The 23,190-nt window shown below is 29.5% G+C and overlaps 2 protein-coding genes across 2 annotated transcripts; one reads left to right on the top strand and one right to left on the bottom strand.

Annotated features, from left to right (window-relative positions):
• Positions 1 to 632: 632 nt before the first annotated feature.
• Positions 633 to 13,474, top strand: LOC101491883 (linoleate 13S-lipoxygenase 2-1, chloroplastic-like). The gene is made up of 9 exons (XM_004501941.4): positions 633 to 1,088; positions 7,045 to 7,304; positions 7,392 to 7,632; positions 7,820 to 8,146; positions 8,423 to 8,508; positions 8,596 to 8,706; positions 8,789 to 9,090; positions 11,977 to 12,243; positions 12,480 to 13,474. Exons 1-9 carry the CDS (start codon positions 734 to 736, stop codon positions 13,237 to 13,239), a joined length of 2,709 nt encoding a protein of 902 aa, XP_004501998.1. The 5' UTR covers positions 633 to 733; the 3' UTR covers positions 13,240 to 13,474.
• Positions 13,475 to 14,341: 867 nt separating this feature from the next.
• LOC101491576 (linoleate 13S-lipoxygenase 2-1, chloroplastic-like) lies at positions 14,342 to 20,141 on the bottom strand. Its single transcript, XM_004501940.4, has 9 exons — positions 19,736 to 20,141; positions 17,974 to 18,233; positions 17,646 to 17,886; positions 17,117 to 17,440; positions 16,654 to 16,739; positions 16,451 to 16,561; positions 16,070 to 16,371; positions 15,672 to 15,938; positions 14,342 to 15,397 (listed from the first exon to the last, which is right to left on the bottom strand). The coding sequence occupies exons 1-9, from the start codon at positions 20,085 to 20,087 to the stop codon at positions 14,638 to 14,640; spliced, it is 2,703 nt and encodes a 900-aa protein (XP_004501997.1). The 5' UTR covers positions 20,088 to 20,141; the 3' UTR covers positions 14,342 to 14,637.
• Positions 20,142 to 23,190: the final 3,049 nt, after the last annotated feature.

Below are 23,190 nucleotides of genomic sequence, written 5' to 3'. Positions count from 1 at the left end.
GTTGTGTTTCCTTACACCATTGTTATGAAATCGATTTCCCAATCGATTTGCTTCAGTCAAAAATCAACTTTTGTTGATTTCTTGTGTTCCAAGCAACCTATTCCAAGTGTGTAGGATTTGATTGTTGTTCCTGAAATCTTGCTCAATTCAAATATTAGATTTATCATGTGTTTGTATGAACATTGTTGAATTATTAATTATGTCAAAATTAGGAATTAAAGGATCAAAATCTAACACATTATGCGCAAACGCTATATGACCCTACAACAGTTCTTTTTTCACAGCGCTTGTCAAAAAAGCGCTGTTATAGGCTCCGTTATTTTTAAAATATATATACAACAGCGCTTGTATTTATTAAGCGCTATAAAATGAGCACTATAAAATGTCATTTTTGGCTTAGTGCGAGTTAAGTGTCTTGTCCTATTAGGTTGAATGTACATTCCAATAATCGTTTCTAATGGTAACTTATATTCCAAATTAAGACACATATTAATAATTCAAATATAAAAAATTTATCTTAAATTTGTATTTTGTACTGTTTAAAAGTTCAAACATTATTTATTCAATAAAAATATCTAGTTTTAGTATTATTTACATGTGTTACATGTGCTATAGGAGCTCATGTTAGGATGACTCACATAGATAACTTACAAATTGCATAGTTGTGGATATTAACCATTTGATATTTGTCCGGAAAGAAACAAAACCATTTTTATTGGAATACCAACAAAGTATGACGCTTTTGTTGAAGAAGCCATTTGTTCATGATTCATTCATTATTAATAGTCCATCTTCCCCTTTCTATAAATGGAGGAAAAATATTATTCATAATTGGTTCTTGAAATCTTCTCTAGCCATAGGTAGTACTAGTAAAAATATTCACATTGGATGTGTGTCTCCTCCGTGCATGAGAGTTGTAACTACGATGGCAACAAGAAACAACACTACCGACACTAAAACTCATACCGATGTGAAAGCCTTAGTGACGGTTAAACAAAGTGATGGTGGATTCATAAAGAATCTTGTTACTAATGTTGTTGGTAACAAACACTTGGTTTTGGAGTTAGTCAGTGCTGATCTTGATCCAAGTAAGTTTTATTAATTTATTAAATTCAAAATCTTCTTAAAACAAGTCTATTTGGCACTAGAAATTCATTTGAAAAATCTATACAATTATAAGTATTGTAAAAATGCTATTATTATAAGATTGAATTGTATTTACAATTGCTTAAAAGGAATTGAGTTTAGTTGATTAAAAATTATATAGAAATTTAACTTGTATGCATTTATGATATATAAAAGATTTGTATATACATTTAATTATTATTTTTTTGGATACAAATTAATTATATATTTAATTCATTATTTAGATATTTTGTGTGTACTTTTAAGAAATTAATAATATATAATGATATCTATAAATTGTTAAATCTTTTTTTTTTCTTGTTGCTGAATGTAAATGTTAAATCTAATTAAACATCTATATAAGACTTTTTACTTTTGCATTATTAGTCTCTACAAATTAAATAAATTGGATAGAAAACATAAAACACCAGAAAAAGGAAACACTTATTGTTACAAGATGGGTTCGCATGAAAGAAAAGAATAATATGTGACAATATATGATTCTTACAAATTATAACTATTTATTATTCCATAAATGATTATCCAAAGGGTGAAAACAATTGGATACAGTTTCACATGAAGCCGGATTCGAAAACTTAAGAGAAACTGATACATAAACTTAAGTCAAATCCAAAGGTCAAACTATTAAAAGAAATCACGAGAAACTGGTACATATAGCAATTAATTCTGTTTCTTTTTTTTCTTCCATGGCGGGTCCACGGCAAAGATGCATCACTCAGGGATCTTGTGGTGGCTGAGGAATGACAACGATCATAGAGTAGATATTTAGGTTTACTTCCATGATTTTGGTTTTTGTTCACATTAGGATATTAGGATATGGAAAAGAGAAAACGACTCACTTAAAACCGTAAATAGAAATCATAAAAACTTAATTAAATGTTTGAGATTGGTTGACAGTGTAAAACATTTTAATCGTACATGATGATTAAATAAATTGATTTATAATATTGATTAAAATATTAATTTTTGAAGCTTAAATATAATTTTAATATTTTATCAAATATTTGTTTTAGTTATTTTTCTTTTATTTTTATTTATTTTTGTCTTTTATCTTTTATAAATCCTGAATGTTATAAAGTTAATTGCACAACCTTAATAAAGAAGAGATGAAAAGACATATAACTTTGATAAATTATTTTCATTTCAAATAGTTTACATATATTTCAAACCACACACAAAGAGTTTTGAGTTTGTTCAAGTGTACATCTCTTGTTAGGTTAAAGATATATTCTTTTGAAAAAAATATTATAACAGATATATATTAAAAATTGTTAGAATGAATTTTAATGACTAAATGTTGTTATAGATTTTGTTGTGATTGTGACAAATCTTCAAAGATAAATTACTAAAATTATATTTAAGACCTAATTTTAGTGTTATTTTATTTATATTTTAATGACACTATATATTATTAAATATTTTTATATAATTTGCTACATATTGTTACGTACACTATTTCATTTAGAACTTCCTAGAATATATATTCAAAACAGGAAAACTAAACTACATGCATTGATAATAATATTTTTTATAAATCCCTACTCAATAATAGTTATTTTTCAGAAAATATTATAAATTTCCTATATTTAAAATGATAACATTAGTATAAGATAATTGATACATGTATATAATAGTATGAGTGTGCCCTATAGTTTAAGAGTTATTTCATGACAGTAATTTTTTCTTAAAGAAACAATGTCTATAAACTTACAATATGATATAGTATAAGTTACTGTGATATGTTAAAATATGACAAAATTCAAGTATTCAAAATATTTATGCATTCAAATATAACTAAATATTTATGCATTTAAGTATTCAGAATATTTATGTATTCAGACAAATATTTATGTATTCAGACAAAATTTAAGTATTTAGATATTTATACATTCAGATATAATTACTCCGCAAGAAAGAATGTGAACCGTTAATTAGATCATAACCATGCTTGTTTTCTGCCAAATAGCACAATTAAAGCAAGTTTATTCATTTATGGTCATCCACATATTGATTCTTGCATTTCGTTTTAAAAATGCTTCGTAATAATGTCTCGCTTTAAAAATTTATGTAATTCATTTATTATCTATTGAATACAATTAATTCAAATTAAGTTTAGATTTACGTTTTGCGCAGTTAAAAGTAATACTTTATTTATTTATTGGAGTAAGTTTTAGTGTTGATATTATAAAAATACAAATATTTATTTTAATATGGAATTATCAGATTTTTAAAATCAATAAGTAAAATATATTAAATTGACTATAGAATAAAGGACAAACAAAATAAAAAAAATAAATTTTAAACAAATAAATAAGAAAAAATATGTGAAAAATTTAATAATATAGTTTAAAACTGAGATTAAAAGAAGAATATATAAACGTATATTCAGCAGTATAAACATATTCAATGTCAAAAGAATATATATGTGGATATGAATGTATATTCAATAGTATAAATATATTTAATAACAAAAGAATATATACGTGGATATTAACGTATTTATAGATGTTAAATTAGAGATATGTATATGAACGAATAATAGTACGATGTTAAAGAAAAACAATTAATATTAAGAAAAACAATTAATTGTATTTTTAGTCTCAATATTTTTATTGATTCACGAAATTGGTCCCTTTATTTTGAAAGTCGATGGTTTTGATTATTCTCTTTGATTTTTTAACTAAAAAATGATGACGCGAGATATTTTAAATAACGTGAGATATGATACGATGATGTAAAATGATTAATATCTATGAAATTGAAAGAAAAAAAATGCTATAAAAATTTAGCTTTCAACTTCAGAAATCTTTCGTATTTTTAATTTAATTAATGATATATGAATAATTAATACATCTAGATGATTCTATATCATAAAATTGTATGTCACGTCATTTAAAATATGTGGAATCGTTATTTTTTAGTTCAAAAATAGAGAGATCAATTCCGTAAGTTAGTAATAATAGAGTGGCCAAAACTACTACGGTAGATTATAATGTTTTTTGATAGAGTAAAAAGGTTACGTCAAGGGTTTTGAACACACAATCTAACTCTTAGTGTCTCTTTGATAACATCAATAAATTAACTTATAGCTTATTGAATTAATTTATAAGTTTGTTTGATCAAATTAAAAGTGTTTGGTTCACACTAACTTGTAACTTTTTTTGATATGTTATTTTAACTAGCGTTTGTATATTTTCTCTCGTTATAACCTTATTATTTTAATTTTATGTAAAACAAAACAACTATTCCACTAACTACCCACTATCTCATTGACATTTCTTCTTCTCCTTTACACTCTCATTCGTTATCTCTTCTTATTTGTTTAGTGAATAATAATCGGGATGCTAAAATTTTTTAGTCGGTGAATGCTCAAAGAATTATATTGTAGAAGGTTGATCATATTCAGTCATACAAAATAACACTATATAACAAAATCTGAGAATACCAAAACAAAACAATAGAATGATTGTATATAACATGACATAGACAAGTCAAAATAAAACTAAAGAATTATTTCAGACTCAAAGCAAGCTAAAAGAAAATAAAGCTTCTCGCCACCCCCTTTCCCTCATGGGAGGCGAGTTTTTGCCTCCCGTGGGATTTGAGCCCGATACAAGTACCGCCTCATCACAATCCCACTACCAATTGAGCTAGATTTGGAGGGCTGGGGTGTTACACTCATGTTAGGAATGAACTAGGCTTGCATATGAAAAAAATCAAATACAATTAGTTTTTCCAAAATAATTTTTTATGGATTTTTTAAAAATAAATTTTACACATTTTCTTATTTTTAAAATTAAATAATTATGTACTTTTATAGTATTTTGCAATTATAAAAACTAAAATAAGTTAACTTTTCAACTATCAGCTTTAAGCTACCAACCAACTTTTCAACTATCAGATAGTTTATAGTTTTGTTTTACCATATAGAACTAAGTAAAATGAAAAAATGGTAATGGTAAGCTAAATGAATATTATTATTATTATTATTATTATTATTATATTATTATTATTATTATTAGTATTATTATTATTATTATCATCAATATATTAAGGTAATTGAATCAATATTTTTATCTAAAAAAATTAGATTGTTTCATATAAAGAAAATGATCCAATTCTATGTCAAAACATTTAGTCAAAATGCTTGATTTTTTGAAATTTTTATTGTGTGAATAAATATATGTTAAGGATCTGTGCACATACTTCATAAATAAATAGAATAATTTAATAGTTAAATTATAGAATAATGGCTAAATTACATATGTGGTCCTTTAACTTAATTTCAGGTAACATTTTAGTCCTTTATCTTCTTTTTTTTCCGACTTGGTCCTTTATTTTAATTTTAAGTGACAATTTGATATTTTATGTTTTAAAATTTCAAAAATGTTATCCTTTTTTATACAAAAATTCAAAAAAAAAAAAAATTCAATCAAAACTCATAAAATTAATTATATTCTTCAATATAATACAAATTTCATCAAATTCGTAACGCAAATCTTCAAATAAACTCATATTTTCATACTTTATTTGATATTGTTAGGAATAAATGACTAAATCAAGAAGAAAAAAAAAAGATAAAAGACTAAAACGTTACCTGAAATTAAGTTAAGATACCATGTAATTTAGCCTAGAATAATAGTGGAGTAACAACTACAATGGAATTTGAGTAGTTGAGATTGAAAGATTTAATACCACGTTGGTGTTAAGGGTATACGAGGGAGTTTGTATTGACAACTTATCATAATAGTAAAGAATTTGCATCCAAAAAATAGAAATAAAAATAAAAATTAAGATCAAACATTGGAAACAAAGTAAAATATAAGAGATAGATATTAGTTAAAAAATTATCGACATCCTAAAAAATTGAGTTATTCATATTAGAATAGAAATAAAAGAGAGAGATAAAAAAAATAAAAAGATAGAAGAAGAAAAAAATAAAATGAAAAATAATTTGGAGTGAAAATTGTGAAATTATGATGTCATTAGGTGGATAAATTATGAGTCAACAATAAATATGTAACCTAAAAAAAAATTATTTAATAGATATTATATATATTTGAAGTTTGAATGGAAGGGTTAATAAATAGGATGATGCTAAAAAATCTCTAAGGGCGCTTGTGAAGCAAACAAAAAAGAAAATAAAATAAGAGAAAATTTCACATCTTTTCAATTCCGAAATATAGAATGCACAACTCTAAAATTTTATTTCTATATTTATACTCTTAATAAATATTTTAAGGACATATGTTAGTTTTTCCTTAATAAATATTAGGTACATTTGAATGCTTAAAATTGTGGTTAACAAAGACATCTTATTATATTTCCTTAATAAAAACATCTTAATAAAATACTCTTAAGTTGATAATGAAGACATCTTATTATACTTATTAATTATCCATTAAATATAATTAATTATATATTTAAGTATTTTTAATTATATAAAAGGGTTAAAAGTTCTTGTCAAATTTGTGTCATTTAGAAAGGAATTCTAAAATTAGACTTAGTTTCATATAACTTCTTACTGTAAAATAGTTGAAAAATTAAAAGTTTATAGATATTCGCATTTCGGAGATTCCACTCCTACTTAAGGAAGAAAAAGAAAAAGTTGACACATATCAAAAATGCGACTTTCTAGTAAAAAAAATAGAACATTTTGTTATATAAATTTCAACCGAGGGTATATCAGTTAGATTTATAAAAAAAAAAAAGAATATATATAAAAAAAACCAAAATATGATAATATTAGTAAATAAAAAAATTAACTTCAATCAATAAATTTAGTTCAAAAAAAAAAATACTTCAATCAATAAATTGGTTAAAAATGATTTTTTTCATAGCCCCGTCCTAACCATTTTTCATAGCCCCGTCCTAACCATTTTTCATATGTAAATAAAGAAACAAAGTCGAAGAGAGAGACAATAAAAGGAAATGCAAAAGAAACAGAGAAAAATGAGAAGGAGGTGCAATATGAAGCAACTTTTGAGATACCAACAAATTTCGGAAAAGTGGGTGCTGTTTATGTTGAGAATGAATTCGACAAAGAGATATTTGTAAAGAGCATAGTCATTGATGGTTTCCCTGATGGTCCTCTCCACCTTACTTGTAATTCATGGATTCAACCCAAACCTATTCAGAGACTCTTCTTCACTAACAAGGTATTCACCATTCCACCATTATCAACATATTCTTTTATATTATAGTTTCATAATTTTATATATTATTTTCATGCATTGAATGAATAGATGTATTTGCCATCACAAACACCAAGTGGATTGATAAAGCTGAGAGAAGATGAACTAATAGAGTTAAGAGGAGATGGAAAAGGAGAGCGTAAGAGCACTGACAGAGTATATGACTATGATGTTTACAATGATCTTGGTGATCCTGACACCAACATTCAACTCAAAAGACCTGTTCTTGGGGGCACCAAACAATATCCATATCCAAGACGCTGTCGAACCGGTCGAAAGCATTCGGAATCAGGTTATTAATTTCTCATGTTCCTTTAATTCTCATGAAGAAAGTTAGCAAGTAATAATGAATTTAATCAATTGCTACTGCTTTTTTCATATCAGGAATACTAGAAAAGAGATTTGGCATTTTTTAACATGCAATAAGCTAATAAGCAGAATGACACAATGTTTAATTTTTTTTCTTTCTGTTTTTATAGATCCATCGTATGAAAAGAAAGATTTGATTTTCTATGTTCCTCGTGATGAGGCATTTGCTGAGATAAAGCAGCTACAGTTCGGCACAACCACGGCATCCTCAGGACTAAAAACAGTTTTGGATTCCTTAGATGCAATTCTGAGTGACATAGATCTTGGATTTGTAAGCTTTGAAGACATAGACGCACTTTACAAAGAAGGATTTCATTTGCCAAAATCTCTTGACTCCAATAAGTTAACATTCCTCCAAAAATTCATTACCAAGTTGATCAAGGTTACTAATGATAACCAAAACCTTCTGAAATTTGATACTCCAGAAGCACTTAAAAGTAAGCACATTTATGATTAATTAGATGATAAGTGCGATTAATTACATGACAAGTGCTTTTCATTAAATTTGTTAATGCAAACACAATATTTATTACATTACTTGCTTTACAAGTTATTTGAGTTTGGAACATTTAACAAAATGCTTATCCAAATATATGAGAAATATTTTCAATCAAGTTTTTAGCCTTCAAGAACTTGACATTATTGTACAGGATTATGTTCTTAAAAGCTTATGGAGTTAAGCTAGATTAATACTGTGAGTGTTGGAATTGCAGGAGACAAATTTTTTTGGCTATCAGACGAGGAATTTGGTAGAGAGACTTTGGCAGGGGTCAATCCATATAGCATCCAATTAGTCAAGGCAATAATTATTTACAAATATTCTGTATTACTTTTATTATAATATCATCTATCCTTAAGAATTTTTTTTGTTATATTCATTGTGTAGGAATGGCCTCTGAGAAGTAAACTAGAACCTCAAATTTATGGTCCACCAGAATCAGCTATTACCAGAGAAGTCATTGAGTCACAGATAATTGGTTATACCACAGTTGAAGAGGTACTAAGAAAGCATCAATTTTTTCTTTTACAATTAGATTATGTTATGATTAAAAATTGTTGAATTTGAGTACATAATGTAGGCCATTCAACAGAAGAAATTGTTTATATTAGACTTCCATGATTTGTTTTTACCATATGTAAGCAAAGTGAGAGACATCAAGGGTACTACATTGTATGGATCAAGAACATTGTTCTTCCTCACCAAACAAGGCACATTAAAGCCACTAGCTATTGAGCTCACAAGACCAATTATAGGTGACAAACCACAATGGAAACAAGTCTTCACACCTGATTCTGACTCCACCAATCTTTGGCTTTGGAGGCTTGCCAAAGCTCATGTTCTTACTCATGATACTGGTTACCATGAACTTATAAGCCACTGGTGAGTACAATCCTATGCAGCACCGACACCTCAACTTGTAGGTGTGTCTGCTGACACCAACAAATGTAGTTACATTCGATTATTTCAATTTTATTAAATTATTATGTTTACGTGTCAGTGTATGTGCTTTATACTGATAGAATACTGCAAATTAAGAGGAATGAGGGTCCAAAGAGTGGGACTCACTCAACCAAGTCACACACTTCACACACATTCAGTTTCTAGAATGATGGATAGAGGGAATAAAAGCTAGTAACAATGTCTCTTATTCTAGTGGTATTCCATTAAAGAGGGGAAGTGGGAAATACCTTCGGTTTCAAGAAGGATGAATGAAAGGAATAAAAGCTAATTAATAATGTCATTTATTTTATGTTATAAGAATGAGGGAATAGGAAGAGGGAAAGATATTCAGAAAATATTCTAAGAAATAATTAGGGAAATTCTTTCTCTGGTTAGGAGCAATTTTGCTTTGGTTTAGGAGTTCTTAGAACTCTCGTCTAGTTCTTTTTTTTTCCTGCATTTTTAGATTTCCAGCATTGTAAGAGCTTCAGAGCTCATCAATTCTAGTCAATAAAATTGTGGTTTCTATCATTGGTCCGACCTGCCGGATAGAGATAGAAGCTAGCGAAACTGAATGCCACCGAAAATGTCTAACAAAGTTGAGGCTTTGGAGATAAGAATGGCTGAGATGGAAGGTTCAATGCGTCAAACCTTGGATGAATTTGGATGAATTTCGTCATGCCATTTTGACAGAGTTTGCAGAACTGTTGAATCGGCCTACACCTGGGATGTTGCAGATAACCGAGGAGCCAATTACGGAATACAAGATGGCAGTGAAGAAGGTGGAGCTGCCGTCATTTGATGGTGATGATCCAGTGGGGTGGATCACGCGAGCATAGACATATTTTGAGGTACAGGGAATATCTGAAGAAGTGAAAGTTCGTTTGGCGAAAATTAGCACAGAGGGAGCAACCATTCATTGGTTTAATCTTCTGTGTGAAACGGAGGATGATCTCACATGGTTAAAGTTGAAGGAAGCGCTGATTGAGAGATATGGAGGAAGAAAAAGCGATAATCCATTAGAAGAATTGAAAGTTCTTCAACAAACTGGAGATGTGGAAGAGTACATTTCAGATTTCGAATATTTCTCTTCCCAGGTTATGCGTCTCCCCGAAGAACAATACCTTGGGTATTTTTTGGGTGGCCTCCAACCAGAGGTACATTTGCGAGTAAGGACCTTCAACCCTAAGACACGTGTGGAGGCAATGAAATTGGCTCGTGATGTTGAAACAAAGTTACGGGGAGTGTTGAATCACAGAGGAATTGGAGGCGAAGGTAGTTCGCGAAACTGGAAAGGGGGAAGAGAAGGAAGTAATGGGCTTACTAATAGAAATGGGTCTGAGTTTTTTTTTTCAGGCCCAAACAAGGGAAATGCAAGTTTTGGGGAGAACCCAATCCAGAGATACTCTAACGGGGTCAAATTCTAACCTGGAATTAAGCATACAAGGAGGCAACCTTAATAAGTACCAAACCCGAACAAATGGCAATGAGGAGCAACGGGGGAACTACGAAAATTGCAATCGGAGAACTAAGCATCTTCCATATTCTGAATTAATGGATCGTAAGGCGCGTGACCTCTGTTTTCGATGTGGGTAAAGGTTCCATCCTCTTCATCCGTGTGCTGAAAAACAGTTGTGTTTGGTAATTCTGGGAGATGATGAAGTGACAGACGATGCCGGTGAAGTCCTAGCTATCGAATTGAAGGAAGGGGAGGAAGACGTTGCAGTAAGATGCAACTCCGCAGTGCTGTTCAGAATAGCAGAGGAAGGCAGAGCTCGAAATTGGTTCCCTTTTCCCATACGTTTGGAAGGTACAAATGGCTGTAGTTCTGCAGCTTCCAGTAGAATAGATCCCAATTACGAATGCAAAATTTAGAAACGGTTCCCGTGTGGCCATAACAGAGAAGTGTGGGAAGTTTGACATTCAAATTGGAAGGTTCCAGACCACTGCTGAAGCTTACATAGTGGAATTACAAGGTGAGGACATGATTTTGGGAGTGGCTTGGTTGCATAAGTTAGGCAAGGTGTTATTTGATTGGGAAGAAATAACAATTTGCTTGGACTGGAAGGGGAAAACTGTGAAGCTGCAATGTCAAAATCCAGAGAATTGGAGAATCAATCAGGAAAAAGAACTTAATGTTGTTACCACAAATATACTAAAGCCAAAAAAAATCATACATAGGAAGGGAATAAGGAAACCATCAACTGGGAATTTGGAAGTTTGTTACAGAATCAATGTCTTAATGTTAGCCTTGAGGACAAGGCCTGCAAATTAAGAGGAATGAGGGCCCAAAGAGTGGGGCCCACTCAACCAAGTCACACACTTCACACATACTTAGTTTCTAGAATGATGGATGGAGGGAATAAAAGCTAGTAACAATGTCTCTTATTCTATTGATATTCCATTAAAGAGGGGAAGTAAGAAAGACATTCAGTTTCAAGAAGGATGAATGAAAGGAATAAAAGCTAATTAATTATGTCATTTATTTTATGTTATAAGAATGAGGGAATAGGAAGAGGGGAAAATATTTAAAAAAATATAGAAATAATTAGAGGAATTCTTTCTCTGGTTAGGAGCAATTTTGCTCTAATTTAGGAGTTTTTAGAACTCTGGTCTAGTTCTTTTTTTTCTTCTGCATTTTCAGATTTCCAGCATTGTAAGAGCTTCAGAGCTCATCAATTCTAGTCAATAAAATTGTGGTTTCTATCACATACAATCATATTATTTTCTTTTACCGTGCATTTAAGATATGACAATTCAACAAATTAGTTGTTATAAGTATGAAGTATACTAACTTTGTATATGTAATTTATTGATTTTTTATAGGTTAAGAACTCACTGTGTTGTAGAACCAATTGTGATTGCAACACATAGGCAACTTAGTACCATGCATCCAATATACAAGTTATTGCATCCACATCTCAGATATACCTTGGAGATCAATTCACTTGGGCGTGAACTGCTTATTAATGCGAACGGAATCATTGAACTCTCATTCTTTACTAAAAAGTATTCAATGGAGTTAACATCTGTGGCATATGATAAGCTTTGGCAGTTTGATTTGCAGGCATTACCAAATGATCTTATTCATAGGTAAAGTCTATGCATATGCTATATACTAGAAAATAAAAACAAAATTTGGGATGAAAAAATAAAATTAATCACTAATTCCTCTGTCGCAGATTTTGGTGAGGGAATTATAGACAGATTTTACATCTTCCATCCCTAAATTTCTGTCACTATTCACTATATTAAATTTTTTTGTGTCCTTGTTTTATTAAAACACATTGAGTGTTCACTTGTTGATGTAAATTTTTATTTTGTTTTAGAGGTATTGCTGTGGAAGATTCTAATGCACCACATGGCCTTAAAATGGCAATTGAAGACTATCCTTTTGCAAATGATGGTCTTCTCATATGGGATGCAATTAAACAATGGGTCACAGAATATGTCAATCATTACTATCCAACCCCAAGCAATGTAGAGTCTGATGAAGAGCTCCAAGCATGGTGGACTGAAATTCGAACAAAGGGTCACGGCGACAAAGCTGAAGAACCATGGTGGCCAAATCTTAAGACACAAAAAGATCTTATTGACATCATTGCCACTATAGCTTGGATAGCATCTGGTCATCACTCAGCTACAAACTTTGCACAATATGCATATGGAGGCTATTTTCCTAATAGGCCATCAATTGCTAGAAACAAGATGCCTACAGAAGACCCTTCTAAGGAAGAATGGGAAAAATTTATCAACAAACCTGAACAAACACTTTTGGAGTGTTTTCCTTCACAGATTCAAGCAACCTTAGTGATGACTAGTTTGAACTTGTTATCATATCATTCACCTGATGAAGAGTACTTGGGAGAATTTATTGAACCAGCATGGGGTGAGGATCCAACTATTAAAGAATCCTTTGAAAGGTTTAATGGAAGATTGAAGGAGATTGAAGGGATAATAGACTCAAGGAATGCAAACAGTGATTTGAAAAATAGGAGTGGAGCTGGGATAGTACCTTATGAGCTAATGAAACCTTTTTCAGGGCCTGGTGTCACTGGAAAGGGAGTTGCATATAGTATATCTATTTAGTAATAACAGATCACATGTTGCATTAATTCTACCACAACAATAGTTCCTATATATCATGTTTTCTTTATCTGAATTACTATTTTTTTTGTTTTTAGAGGAATTTTTTGTTTTAAGTTGTATTTTTTGTTCTGGAACCTCTTAGATTATATTATTTTTATTGTTTGATGAATGATTTGTTAATAATGTTATTGATTTGGACAATTTGTATTTTCTTATTTAATTTATCATTTTATTCTATTTTGTGTAAATAGTATATCGTAAACAATTCTCAAAAGTAGTTTTTTAATGTAATAGCTATTTCATGTTGTTGGGAAAAAACACGTGTTATTAACAAATACAATCACTATATAATATATTAATATATGATATATTAATATGTAGAAACTATAAACTCGACAAAAAAGTCATAATTATTGTTTAATGATTAACATTATGTGAAAAATTTAGACTTTTTTCTAAAACACTCTACGAACACGATCACAATACACCACACTATTGCAAAATAAACATTTGAACTACATTTCACAACTCTAAAACCAATATTAGAAAAAAGTCTTATATACATGTATAAAGTATTTTCAACTAGTATAAAAAACTTGACTTAATATACATAGTCATACCTACCTTTACTATCTTGGAGGATGTAAAAAAGTTTCATTTCAATCAATCCCAACAACTTTGGGAACCATCATTGAAATTCAAGTGTGGTTGGTCATCCCACATTGATTAGGAACGAACGAGCGAAATGAATATTATATAAGATAGAATTAGGTTTGAATAATTGTAATTATTATTCTAGGTTTTTTGGGTTAATCAACCTATTCGGCCTTCCTTCGAATTATTCTTATGCTCTAGAAATTTGTAGTGCACAATTTTTACACTATCCTTTTGTGATGGTTTTATAGATATTTGTAATTGCAAGCATTAGTTGATGTTAAACTTCATGTCAATGAATCATTACTGAATTAAGATAATTGCAAGTTAGTTCATATATATAATTAAGAAGAGATTCATGAAGAGAAGAACAAGCTAACTTAGTTTCTTTAGATAGCATAAGGCTTTTAATCTCAAACTTTGGAACTTAGAATTGATGGACCTATGATGAAAAGAATTGCATGTTTATTCCTTATCAAATGAACAACAAATTGTTTTTTATTAAGGACCAAATGAGACACATAACATTTTATATAAATATAGATTAGAGTTCAATTCGATGCACTGTTAATGTAAATTTTTTTTACACACGCATCAAATTACATCTCACCATATAGATAATTGTAAAGATATTTTCTAACTAAATGATGAGATATGATTAAATGTGTGTAATTTTTTCAAATTTAACATGCATATCAATTAAATCCTATAAATTATTCATATTAAGGCTTAAAGAACCAAACTTTAAATGGATATACTGTATGAGACTCCTTTGCCTGTGACTCCAGGCCCTGAAAATGGCTTTAATGACTCATAAGGCACTATCCCAGCTCCATGTCTATTCTTCAAATTCCTATCTTCATTCCTTGAGTCTATAATACCTTCAATCTCCTTCAATCTCATTTGAAACCTTTCAAAAGCTGTCTTTATAGTTGGATTCTCTATCCAAGATGGCTCCACCTTTTGACCAATGTACTCTTCATCTGGTGAATGTTCTGATAATAAGCCTAAAACAATCGTAAATAAGGCTGCTTGAAGTTGTGATGGAAAACACTCCAAAAGGGTTTGTTCAGGTTTGTTCATAAATTTTTGCCATTCTTCATTAGTAGGATCCTCTGTAGGCATTTTCTTTCTAGCAATTGTTGGTCTATTAGGGAAATAGCCTCCATAAGTATATTGTGTAAAGTTCACAGCTGAATGATGAGCAGATGACACCCAAGCTATAGTGGAGATGATGTCAATAAGATCTTTTTGTGTCTTCAGATTTGGCCACCATGGTTCTTCAGATTTGTCACTATGGCCCTTTGTTCGAATTTCTGTCCACCATGCTTGGAGCTCTTCATCAGATTCTATGATACTTGGACTTGGATAGTAATGATTAACATATTCTGTGACCCATTGTTTAATTGCATCCCATATGAGAAGACCATCATTTGCAAAAGGATAGTCTTCAATTATTAGCTTTAGTCCATGTTGTGCATTAGGATCTTCCACAGCCATTCCTCTAAAAAATAACAATTTAAATGAGCAAGTTATATTCAGTGTTTTTTTCAAATCAAGGAAACTCAAACAAACTTAATATTCAACATCTCTATCAGTGTTGTCAATGTTAGATTGCGGCAGGAAAAAAGTCTTCCATATAAATACGCCATTGAGGCATATGGCGTTGCCATGGCAGACATCCCTTCACAAATTGTTTATGACAGATGTAAAAAAAAATATCATACCATTCTGTCAGGTCAGCGCCATTTAACTAACATTGACCATATAAAATTTACCTATTGATAAGATCCTTTGGCAGTGCCTGCAAATCAAATTGCCAGAGCTTATCATATGCCACTGAGGTTAATTCCATGGAATACTTTTTCGGAGTGAATGATAATTCAAGGAGCCCACTTGCGTTAATAAGCACTTCACGAGCAATTGAATTGATATCCATGGTATATCTTAGATGTGGACGCAATAGTTTATAAATTGGATGCATGGAACTTAGTTGTCTGTATGTTGCTATTATAAAAGGTTCTGCAACACAATGAGTTCTTAGCCTGCAAATAAAGTTAACATATTATTAATTAAGTAGTACTAGTTAAGCTTGACAGAACATCTCATACAACCTAATTGGGAATGCATCATATCCTTGTTGCATAGCATAAGAGAATGGCATAATGGTACTCACCAATGGCTTATAAGTTCATGATGACCAGAATCATGGGCAAGAACGTGAGCTTTTGCAAGCCTCCAAAGCCAGAGATTTGTGGAATCAGAATTAGGTGTGAAGACTTGCTTCCATTGTGGTTTTTCACCAATAATTGGTCTAGTGAGCTCAATGGCTAATGGCTTCAATATACCTTCACTTGTGAGAAAGAATAGTGTTCTTGATCCATATAATGTAGTGCCCTCAATTTCTCTCACTTTGCTTACAAATGGTAAGTATAAATCATGATAGTCTAGCATGAACAATTTCTTTTCTTTAATAGCCTGTAGTATTGAAATTAAATACTTTTTCAGCACTATACATTGTTAATTAATTTAGTAAAATTCATTGATGCTTTAGTACCTCTTCAACTGTGCTATAAGTGGTCAAGTGTGGCTCAATGATTTCTCTTGTAATTGCTGATTCTGGTGAACCATAGACTTGGGCATCTAGTTTACTCATCAAAGGCCATTCCTAATAAAAATGAATAAAAAGAAATTAAAATTATTGCATATATATAAATATGAATATTGTGACAAGATTAAAATAAATATAAGAATTCATGCCTTAACCAATTGGATGCTATATGGGTTGGCACCTGCCAAAGTCTCTCTGGCAAACTCCACATCTGAAAACCAAAAGAATCTATCCCCTACATTTCCAAACCACATATTCATATTGATAAGAAACTATGAAAGATATTTCATTTCATTGGTAGGTACAGGTTTAGGTTAAGTTAATATAAAAAACATAAAGTTGGGGTGAATATTAACATGAGTTTCTACAAAAGTGAGAGGCATGCATTCATTTGGTACTAATATGAATATGTTATAAACTAAACAAACAAATTCCAAAACAGTAGGAATATTTGTTTTAAGAGAACTTCAAGAATCATCTCAATAAACTTGACATCACACCTTCCATGACTAACAATTTCAAGCTCCCCACCCAAACCAAAATATGATTATTTTATAAAAAACATATCTGTCACTTAGATTAGTAGTTGTAATATTATATAATTAAACTTACTTTTTAAAGGTTCTGGAGTATCAAAGCGCACAATATTTTGGCTATCATTGCCAACCTTAATGAACTTTGGAATGACTCTTTGGAGAAATGTTAAGTCATTGGATTTAAGCGGTGGTAAAGTATATCCTTCTTTGTAAAAAGCCTCTATATCTTCAAAGTCTGCAAATCCTAGATTTGGATCAACGAGAATTGTGTCTAAGGATTGAATAATTGCAGTCAACCCTAAGGATATGGTAGAAGTATTGAATTGTGTCTGCTTTGTTTCAGCAAATTTCTCATCACGAGGAACATAGAATGTTGAATTCCTTTTCTCATATACTGGATCTGCAAACAAAAAGAATAAGTTATAGGATAAAAATACTACACCAATGTTTTAATAAGTCTTCTACTACAGACAAGCATTTTCATATTAGAAAATACTGACTAAAAAATATAAATAACTATTCATAATTGTCTTTTAAATATTACAAATAAATAAATAATATACAAGCATTCTATGAAAAACATATGAGCATGAGAAATTAATAACCTGAATTAGAGTGCTTTCGACCGGTGCGACATCGTCTTGGATATGGATATTGTTTGGTGCCACCAAGAACAGGTCTTTTGAGTTGAATGCTAATGTCAGGATCACCGAGATCATTGTAAACATCATAGTCATATATTCTGTCAGTGCTCTTACGCTCTCCTTTTCCATCTCCTCTTAACTCTATTAGTTCATTTTCTCTCAGCTTTCTCAATCCAGTTGGTGTTTGTGATGGCAAATACATCTATTCATTCAATGCATGAAAATAATATATAAAATTATGAAAGTATATTATAAAAGGATATGTTTATAATGTTGGAATGGTGAATACCTTGTTAGTGAAGAAGAGTCTCTGAATAGGTTTGGGTTGAATCCATGAATTACAAGTAAAGTGGAGAGGACCATCAGGAAAACCATCAAGGAATATGCTTTTTAGAAATATCTCTTTGTCGTGTTCATTCTCAACATAAACAGCACCCACATTTTTGAATTCAACTGGTATCTCAAATGTTGCCTCATAATGTACATCGTTCTCATTTTTCTCTGTTTCTTTTGCATTTCCTTTTATTGTCTCTCTCTTCGACTTTGTTTCTTCATTTATATATGTACAAGAAATATGAAAAATTAAATGGACGGGGCTATGTTATTTTTTTTATTTTTTTTATGAAATATAGACATATATGTTAAATAACAAGTAGAATTACTCAATATGTAAAATTTAGTTTAGTGTAAAAGTATCTAGGTCACAATAATTTTAATGGAATTTTTTTTTATCTCTTATTTATTTTTATTGAACAATATTAATGAAGTCATTGCTTCAATCTTAAAGATTAGGAGGATAAGTAAATTATATTTTCAAAAAATATCTCGAATACCATTAAAGTTTTAAATGATTTTTAAACACTATTCTATAATAGATAAGTGAGTAGATCATTTATAGTTGTCCCTTTTTCATATAAGTTAGTATGTGAGTAGATCATTTATAGCTGTCACTTTTTCATATAAGTTAGTAGATAAATTAAAGGTAAAATTACATCAAAAGTCATTTAACTTAATTTAAAATTTTAAACATATCATTTATCCTTTTTAGATAAAAATTGTCATTTAGCATTCCAAACAAAAACAACTATGGATGTTTAGTAAATTTTCATCCCAAATCGTGGAAAAAATGTCTTATTTTGGTGGTCATAAAAATTAAATTTACTATTACTTTTTCGTTTTTACAATGAGTGAATTGTAAAAAATTGTTGCAAAACGAATTATTCTTTTAATACAATATTAATTATTTTATTTTCAAGTGTGTCATGTAATTAGTATTACTTGAATAACTTTCAAGCCAATATCATTCATTTTACATTTTATAATAATAGTGAAAACACAACTAATGAAAGTAATTTAATAAATTTTTATTTTATTTTAATTTTTTTTGAAATGAATCATTCATACATAACAGACGGAATATGTTTTTACTTCATGATTATGTCATTTTGTCCTTACTTTATCATTATGTCATTTTTTTCATAACTTGGATGTTATTTTAGAACTTTAAGTTCTTCTTTACTTTTTAATGAATGAAAGAGTTCTCCTTCCATTTCTTAGCATTTGTCGATTCTAAATAAACTTTTTTTTCCTTTTTCATTTTGATAGTTTAAGGTTCCATTTTATTTTAGTAAAAAAAAAATCCATTTTATCAATAATACCCTTTATCTTTCATTAACTATTCTTTACATTATAAAGTGATTAAATAATCTACTAACTTAATGGTCATACATCCCCACTCCCCTTAAAAAAACTTCTACGTTTACACCAATAATCAAGGCAAGTTATATATACATGCTGCTGTTAACATAAGGTAATTAAACAAACTATAGGGATATTTTTCACAATTTTGGACGAAAAAAACATTAAAGCTTCAACATTTTTTTTTTTGTAATATTAAAGTTTCATCATTTTTGTCCTTTAAAAAGATAAATAATAGTATTTTTTATCTTAAAAAAATAAAGTTTGTTTTAAAATTTAATCTAAATTTTATTTGGGCTAATTAAGTTAAAAAATCCCTTGTGTAGATTTTATCATAAATTAATGAAACTTACTTGGATCAAGGTCAGCACTGACTAACTCCAAAACCAAGTGTTTATTACCAACAACACTAGTAACAAGATTTTCTATGAGTCCACCATCACTTTGCTTAACCGTCACTAAAGCTTTTACATTACGAGTTTTGGTGTTGGTAGTGTTGCTTGTTGTTGCCATCGTGTTTACCACTCCAATGTGAACCTTTTTACTCAATTTACTATTGGGTAGAGAATATTTGAAGAACCAATTACAACTATTGATGTGGCAACTATGAGAAATATTATTCCTCCATTTAAAAGAAGGTGAAGATGCACTATTATTAATGATGAATGAATGGTGAACATGTGGCTTCTTCAACAAAAGCGTCATAATAGAAATTTGTTGGTGAGGTGGTGGTCACACAATTAATAATATTTAAATTGCATTTATCACCGGGTCTCTTTATAGATATAAAAACGGCTATCACAAATTGTAATTTAATTTGCCTTGTCAATAACAATATCTCAATATGACAAATAACGAAATCTCAATCTATCACTAGCCGATAGATAGGGGCCACAATTCTTCAATTTGCACGTTATCTACATCTGTTTTTTCCTTTTTGGGGAAGGTAATTATATCTATCTTTTTCCTTTTGAGGACATAAAATGAGCCCACATAATTAATTATATCCGTCTTTTTTTTTTCCCTATTTTATCTACCAACGAAAAAAAAAGTTATTCCTATAAAAAAAATTGAATTTTTTTTTAAATATTATACTTTTTGTAAGAAATGCACCATTTATTATTATTTTTCTCTGATGTTTTATTCAAAGAAATTAAATCGATCAGTTGAACCAAAAATCAGATTTATTATCGGTTCAAATGATTATGAAAAACAAAAAAGAAAAAAAAATGGTTTGGTCGGTTTTGCAAGTTGGACCGCATTTTGGCTTGTTTTAGAGAAAAAAACGAAAACAAAGTCCATCCAATCTTATCACCATTGCATCCACCCACAACATTAAATGAGTGATTTTAAGGACAGCGTTAAAGAACATTGAAAAAGTGTTGAAAAAATTCAATGTTGGGCAGTGTAATATCTTTCAATTTGTAAAGGATTGAACGCAAGGTCGTTTGAGAAGTATATCGTGGCAATTTCCTAGCCAAATCTTTATTTCCAATTTTAGAAACAATCGGCCGTAAGGACAACTCATATGACAAAAAATAGTTTACAGGTTAACGTGCGAGAAAAGACAAAAGGGCCTAAAATTTTCATCTTAAATTCTTCATTTATCTTACTACAATTTCAACCTGGCAATCCCATCACCATTCACATGTAAGTGTAAGTGATACTAGAATAAGTTATCCGGATAGGATTATTTACCTTTAAGTTTTTTATCTTTAGTAATTTTATATCTATTTTTCTCTTAATTAATTATTTTATTTTATCTAAATAATTTTTATTATTTAATTTTAGTCATCAATTACTCTAAAATACACTAAAATCACTAAAATTACATATCACTAAAAATAGAGAATCAATTTTCTTCAATAGAAGTGGTCATGAAAAATAAAGCAAAATCTCATTATCATTAAAGCAGAAGTCAACATATATGATAATAGTGAAGATCTTTTCAATTCAGGCTTCGAGATCTTGTTTAAGACTATAAAAGAGTTTTTTTAACTTACACGTTTCCTTTAAGTTATGAGAAACATTTGGTAGAGATATCATATAAACTTTTTCACGAAGAAAATCATTTAAAAAAACATTTTAACATCCAATTCAAAAATATGTCATTGACAAATAGATGTCTACAACAATAAGAGTAAGAATAATGGTTATCTTGACCATAAGAGTAAATATATTTTTTTATAATTTATATTATACTGTTGAGAGAATCATTTAGTCATAAGACGAGTTTTGTAGCACTCAATTGATCCATTAAATTTGATTTTGATCTTGTACACCTAGTGAGACTAATAACACATTTTACTAGTGAAAGATGTACTAAATTCAAGTATCGTTCTTGCGCAAAGCAAAAAGTTCATATTTCATAACATGCTACTAAAAAAGATCAAGAATAGTCTCTTAATAGGAATATAATTTAGATAAACTTTGAACAAATGTTAGAAAATTAGCAAAAGAAACTGAATAACTAGAATAAACAAAATTAGGTAATTGACTGACTTGCAAACATAGAGAGGATAACACATAAAAGTAGGAGGATAAGGATCAACAATCACATGAGATTGCTAGTGAGCTGTGAGTACATATGAAGCATATGTTTTTGGAGTAGCATTAGTATCAACCCTACATTGCACAACATTACAGTCACTTGAAATATCTTCATCAAGACCAATATAATGATTATACTAGTTAGTCCAAACCTGATAGAAGCATCAAAATTAGAGAAAATAAAGTAAAATAGTATATGCTCGAGAAACACAACATAATGAGAAACATAAAGTTTTTTACTTGAAGTATCATAACAACGATAACCTTTTTTACCATCTTCATAACCAAGAAAAACACATATTGCATAACGAAGAGAAATTTTACTATGTTCTACTTGTAGATGAAGAATAAAACAAGTAGAATCATACAATTTTAGTTTAAATATGTATTTGGTCATTATAATTATAACATTTGTTGATTTTGGTCTGCGTAATTCTTTTTGTTTGATTTGCATCCCTGCAAATACAAATTTATTTTAAAATAATCCTTCTATTCAACATTTGTTAAATAAATTCTAACATCATTAAGCTAGCATCACAATGTTTGAAATAATTTTTTTAATAAAAAACAAAAAAGAAAATTAGAAATTCAAAATTTGATTATTTTTTAAAACAAAGACCAAAATTGAGAACCCTATTTCTATTGTCTCCTTCTTCTCACCTTCACTCATTTTCTCTTCTTCTTCTCGCAACCTTCTCACCATCACCCTTAATTTCATTCTTTTTACTAGATCTATTTTGCTTATCAATTTTTGAGAATCATATCTATTTTGTTTACTAATTTTTTAGTTGAATCACATCACAAAGAAAATACATTTGATTTATTTTTCTAATGTTACTTTTTTTACAACGAGTAAAAGGATCTTTAAATTTACCCCAATTTACAATAACACGTTTAAGTCTATATGAAATTAAAAAGTGTGTAATAGTATATTTAAGGGTGAAGGTGAGAAAATCATGAGAAGATAGAGAGAAAATGGGTGAAGGTGAGAAAAAGGAGACAATAGAACGTAGGGTTCCCAATTTTGGTATTCTTTTCCCAAAAATAATCAGATTTTTAATTAATTTTTTATTTTTATTAAAAAAATTATATAAAACATTGTGACTAAGTGTAACGGTGTTAAAACTTATTTAACAGAAGTTGAATTGAGGGACCATTTTAAAATGAATTTGTATTTATAGGGATATGAATCAAACTAAAAAAACTTACGATAATCAAAATCAAAAAATGTTATAATTATAAGGACCAAAAACATATT

This window comes from Cicer arietinum, chromosome 5 (genome assembly GCF_000331145.2).
Source record: "Cicer arietinum cultivar CDC Frontier isolate Library 1 chromosome 5, Cicar.CDCFrontier_v2.0, whole genome shotgun sequence".
NCBI lineage: Eukaryota > Viridiplantae > Streptophyta > Magnoliopsida > Fabales > Fabaceae > Cicer > Cicer arietinum.
This window is presented reverse-complemented; position numbering and strand designations above follow the sequence as displayed.

What these genes read in the sequence shown, in the direction of transcription:
- LOC101491576 (XM_004501940.4), bottom strand. Translation starts at nt 20,087, where the DNA reads ATGACGCTTTTGTTGAAGAAGCCACATGTTCACCATTCATTCATCATT. An exon ending in GACTCTTCTTCACTAACAAG is followed by an intron (nt 17,887 to 17,973) that starts GTATTCACCATT and finishes TTGAATGAATAG; the next exon opens with ATGTATTTGCCATCACAAAC. An exon ending in TACTCCAGAACCTTTAAAAA is followed by an intron (nt 16,740 to 17,116) that starts GTAAGTTTAATT and finishes TTGGAAATGTAG; the next exon opens with GGGATAGATTCTTTTGGTTT.
- LOC101491883 (XM_004501941.4), top strand. Translation starts at nt 734, where the DNA reads ATGACGCTTTTGTTGAAGAAGCCATTTGTTCATGATTCATTCATTATT. An exon ending in ATAGCATCCAATTAGTCAAG is followed by an intron (nt 8,509 to 8,595) that starts GCAATAATTATT and finishes TTCATTGTGTAG; the next exon opens with GAATGGCCTCTGAGAAGTAA. An exon ending in CCAAATGATCTTATTCATAG is followed by an intron (nt 12,244 to 12,479) that starts GTAAAGTCTATG and finishes ATTTTGTTTTAG; the next exon opens with AGGTATTGCTGTGGAAGATT.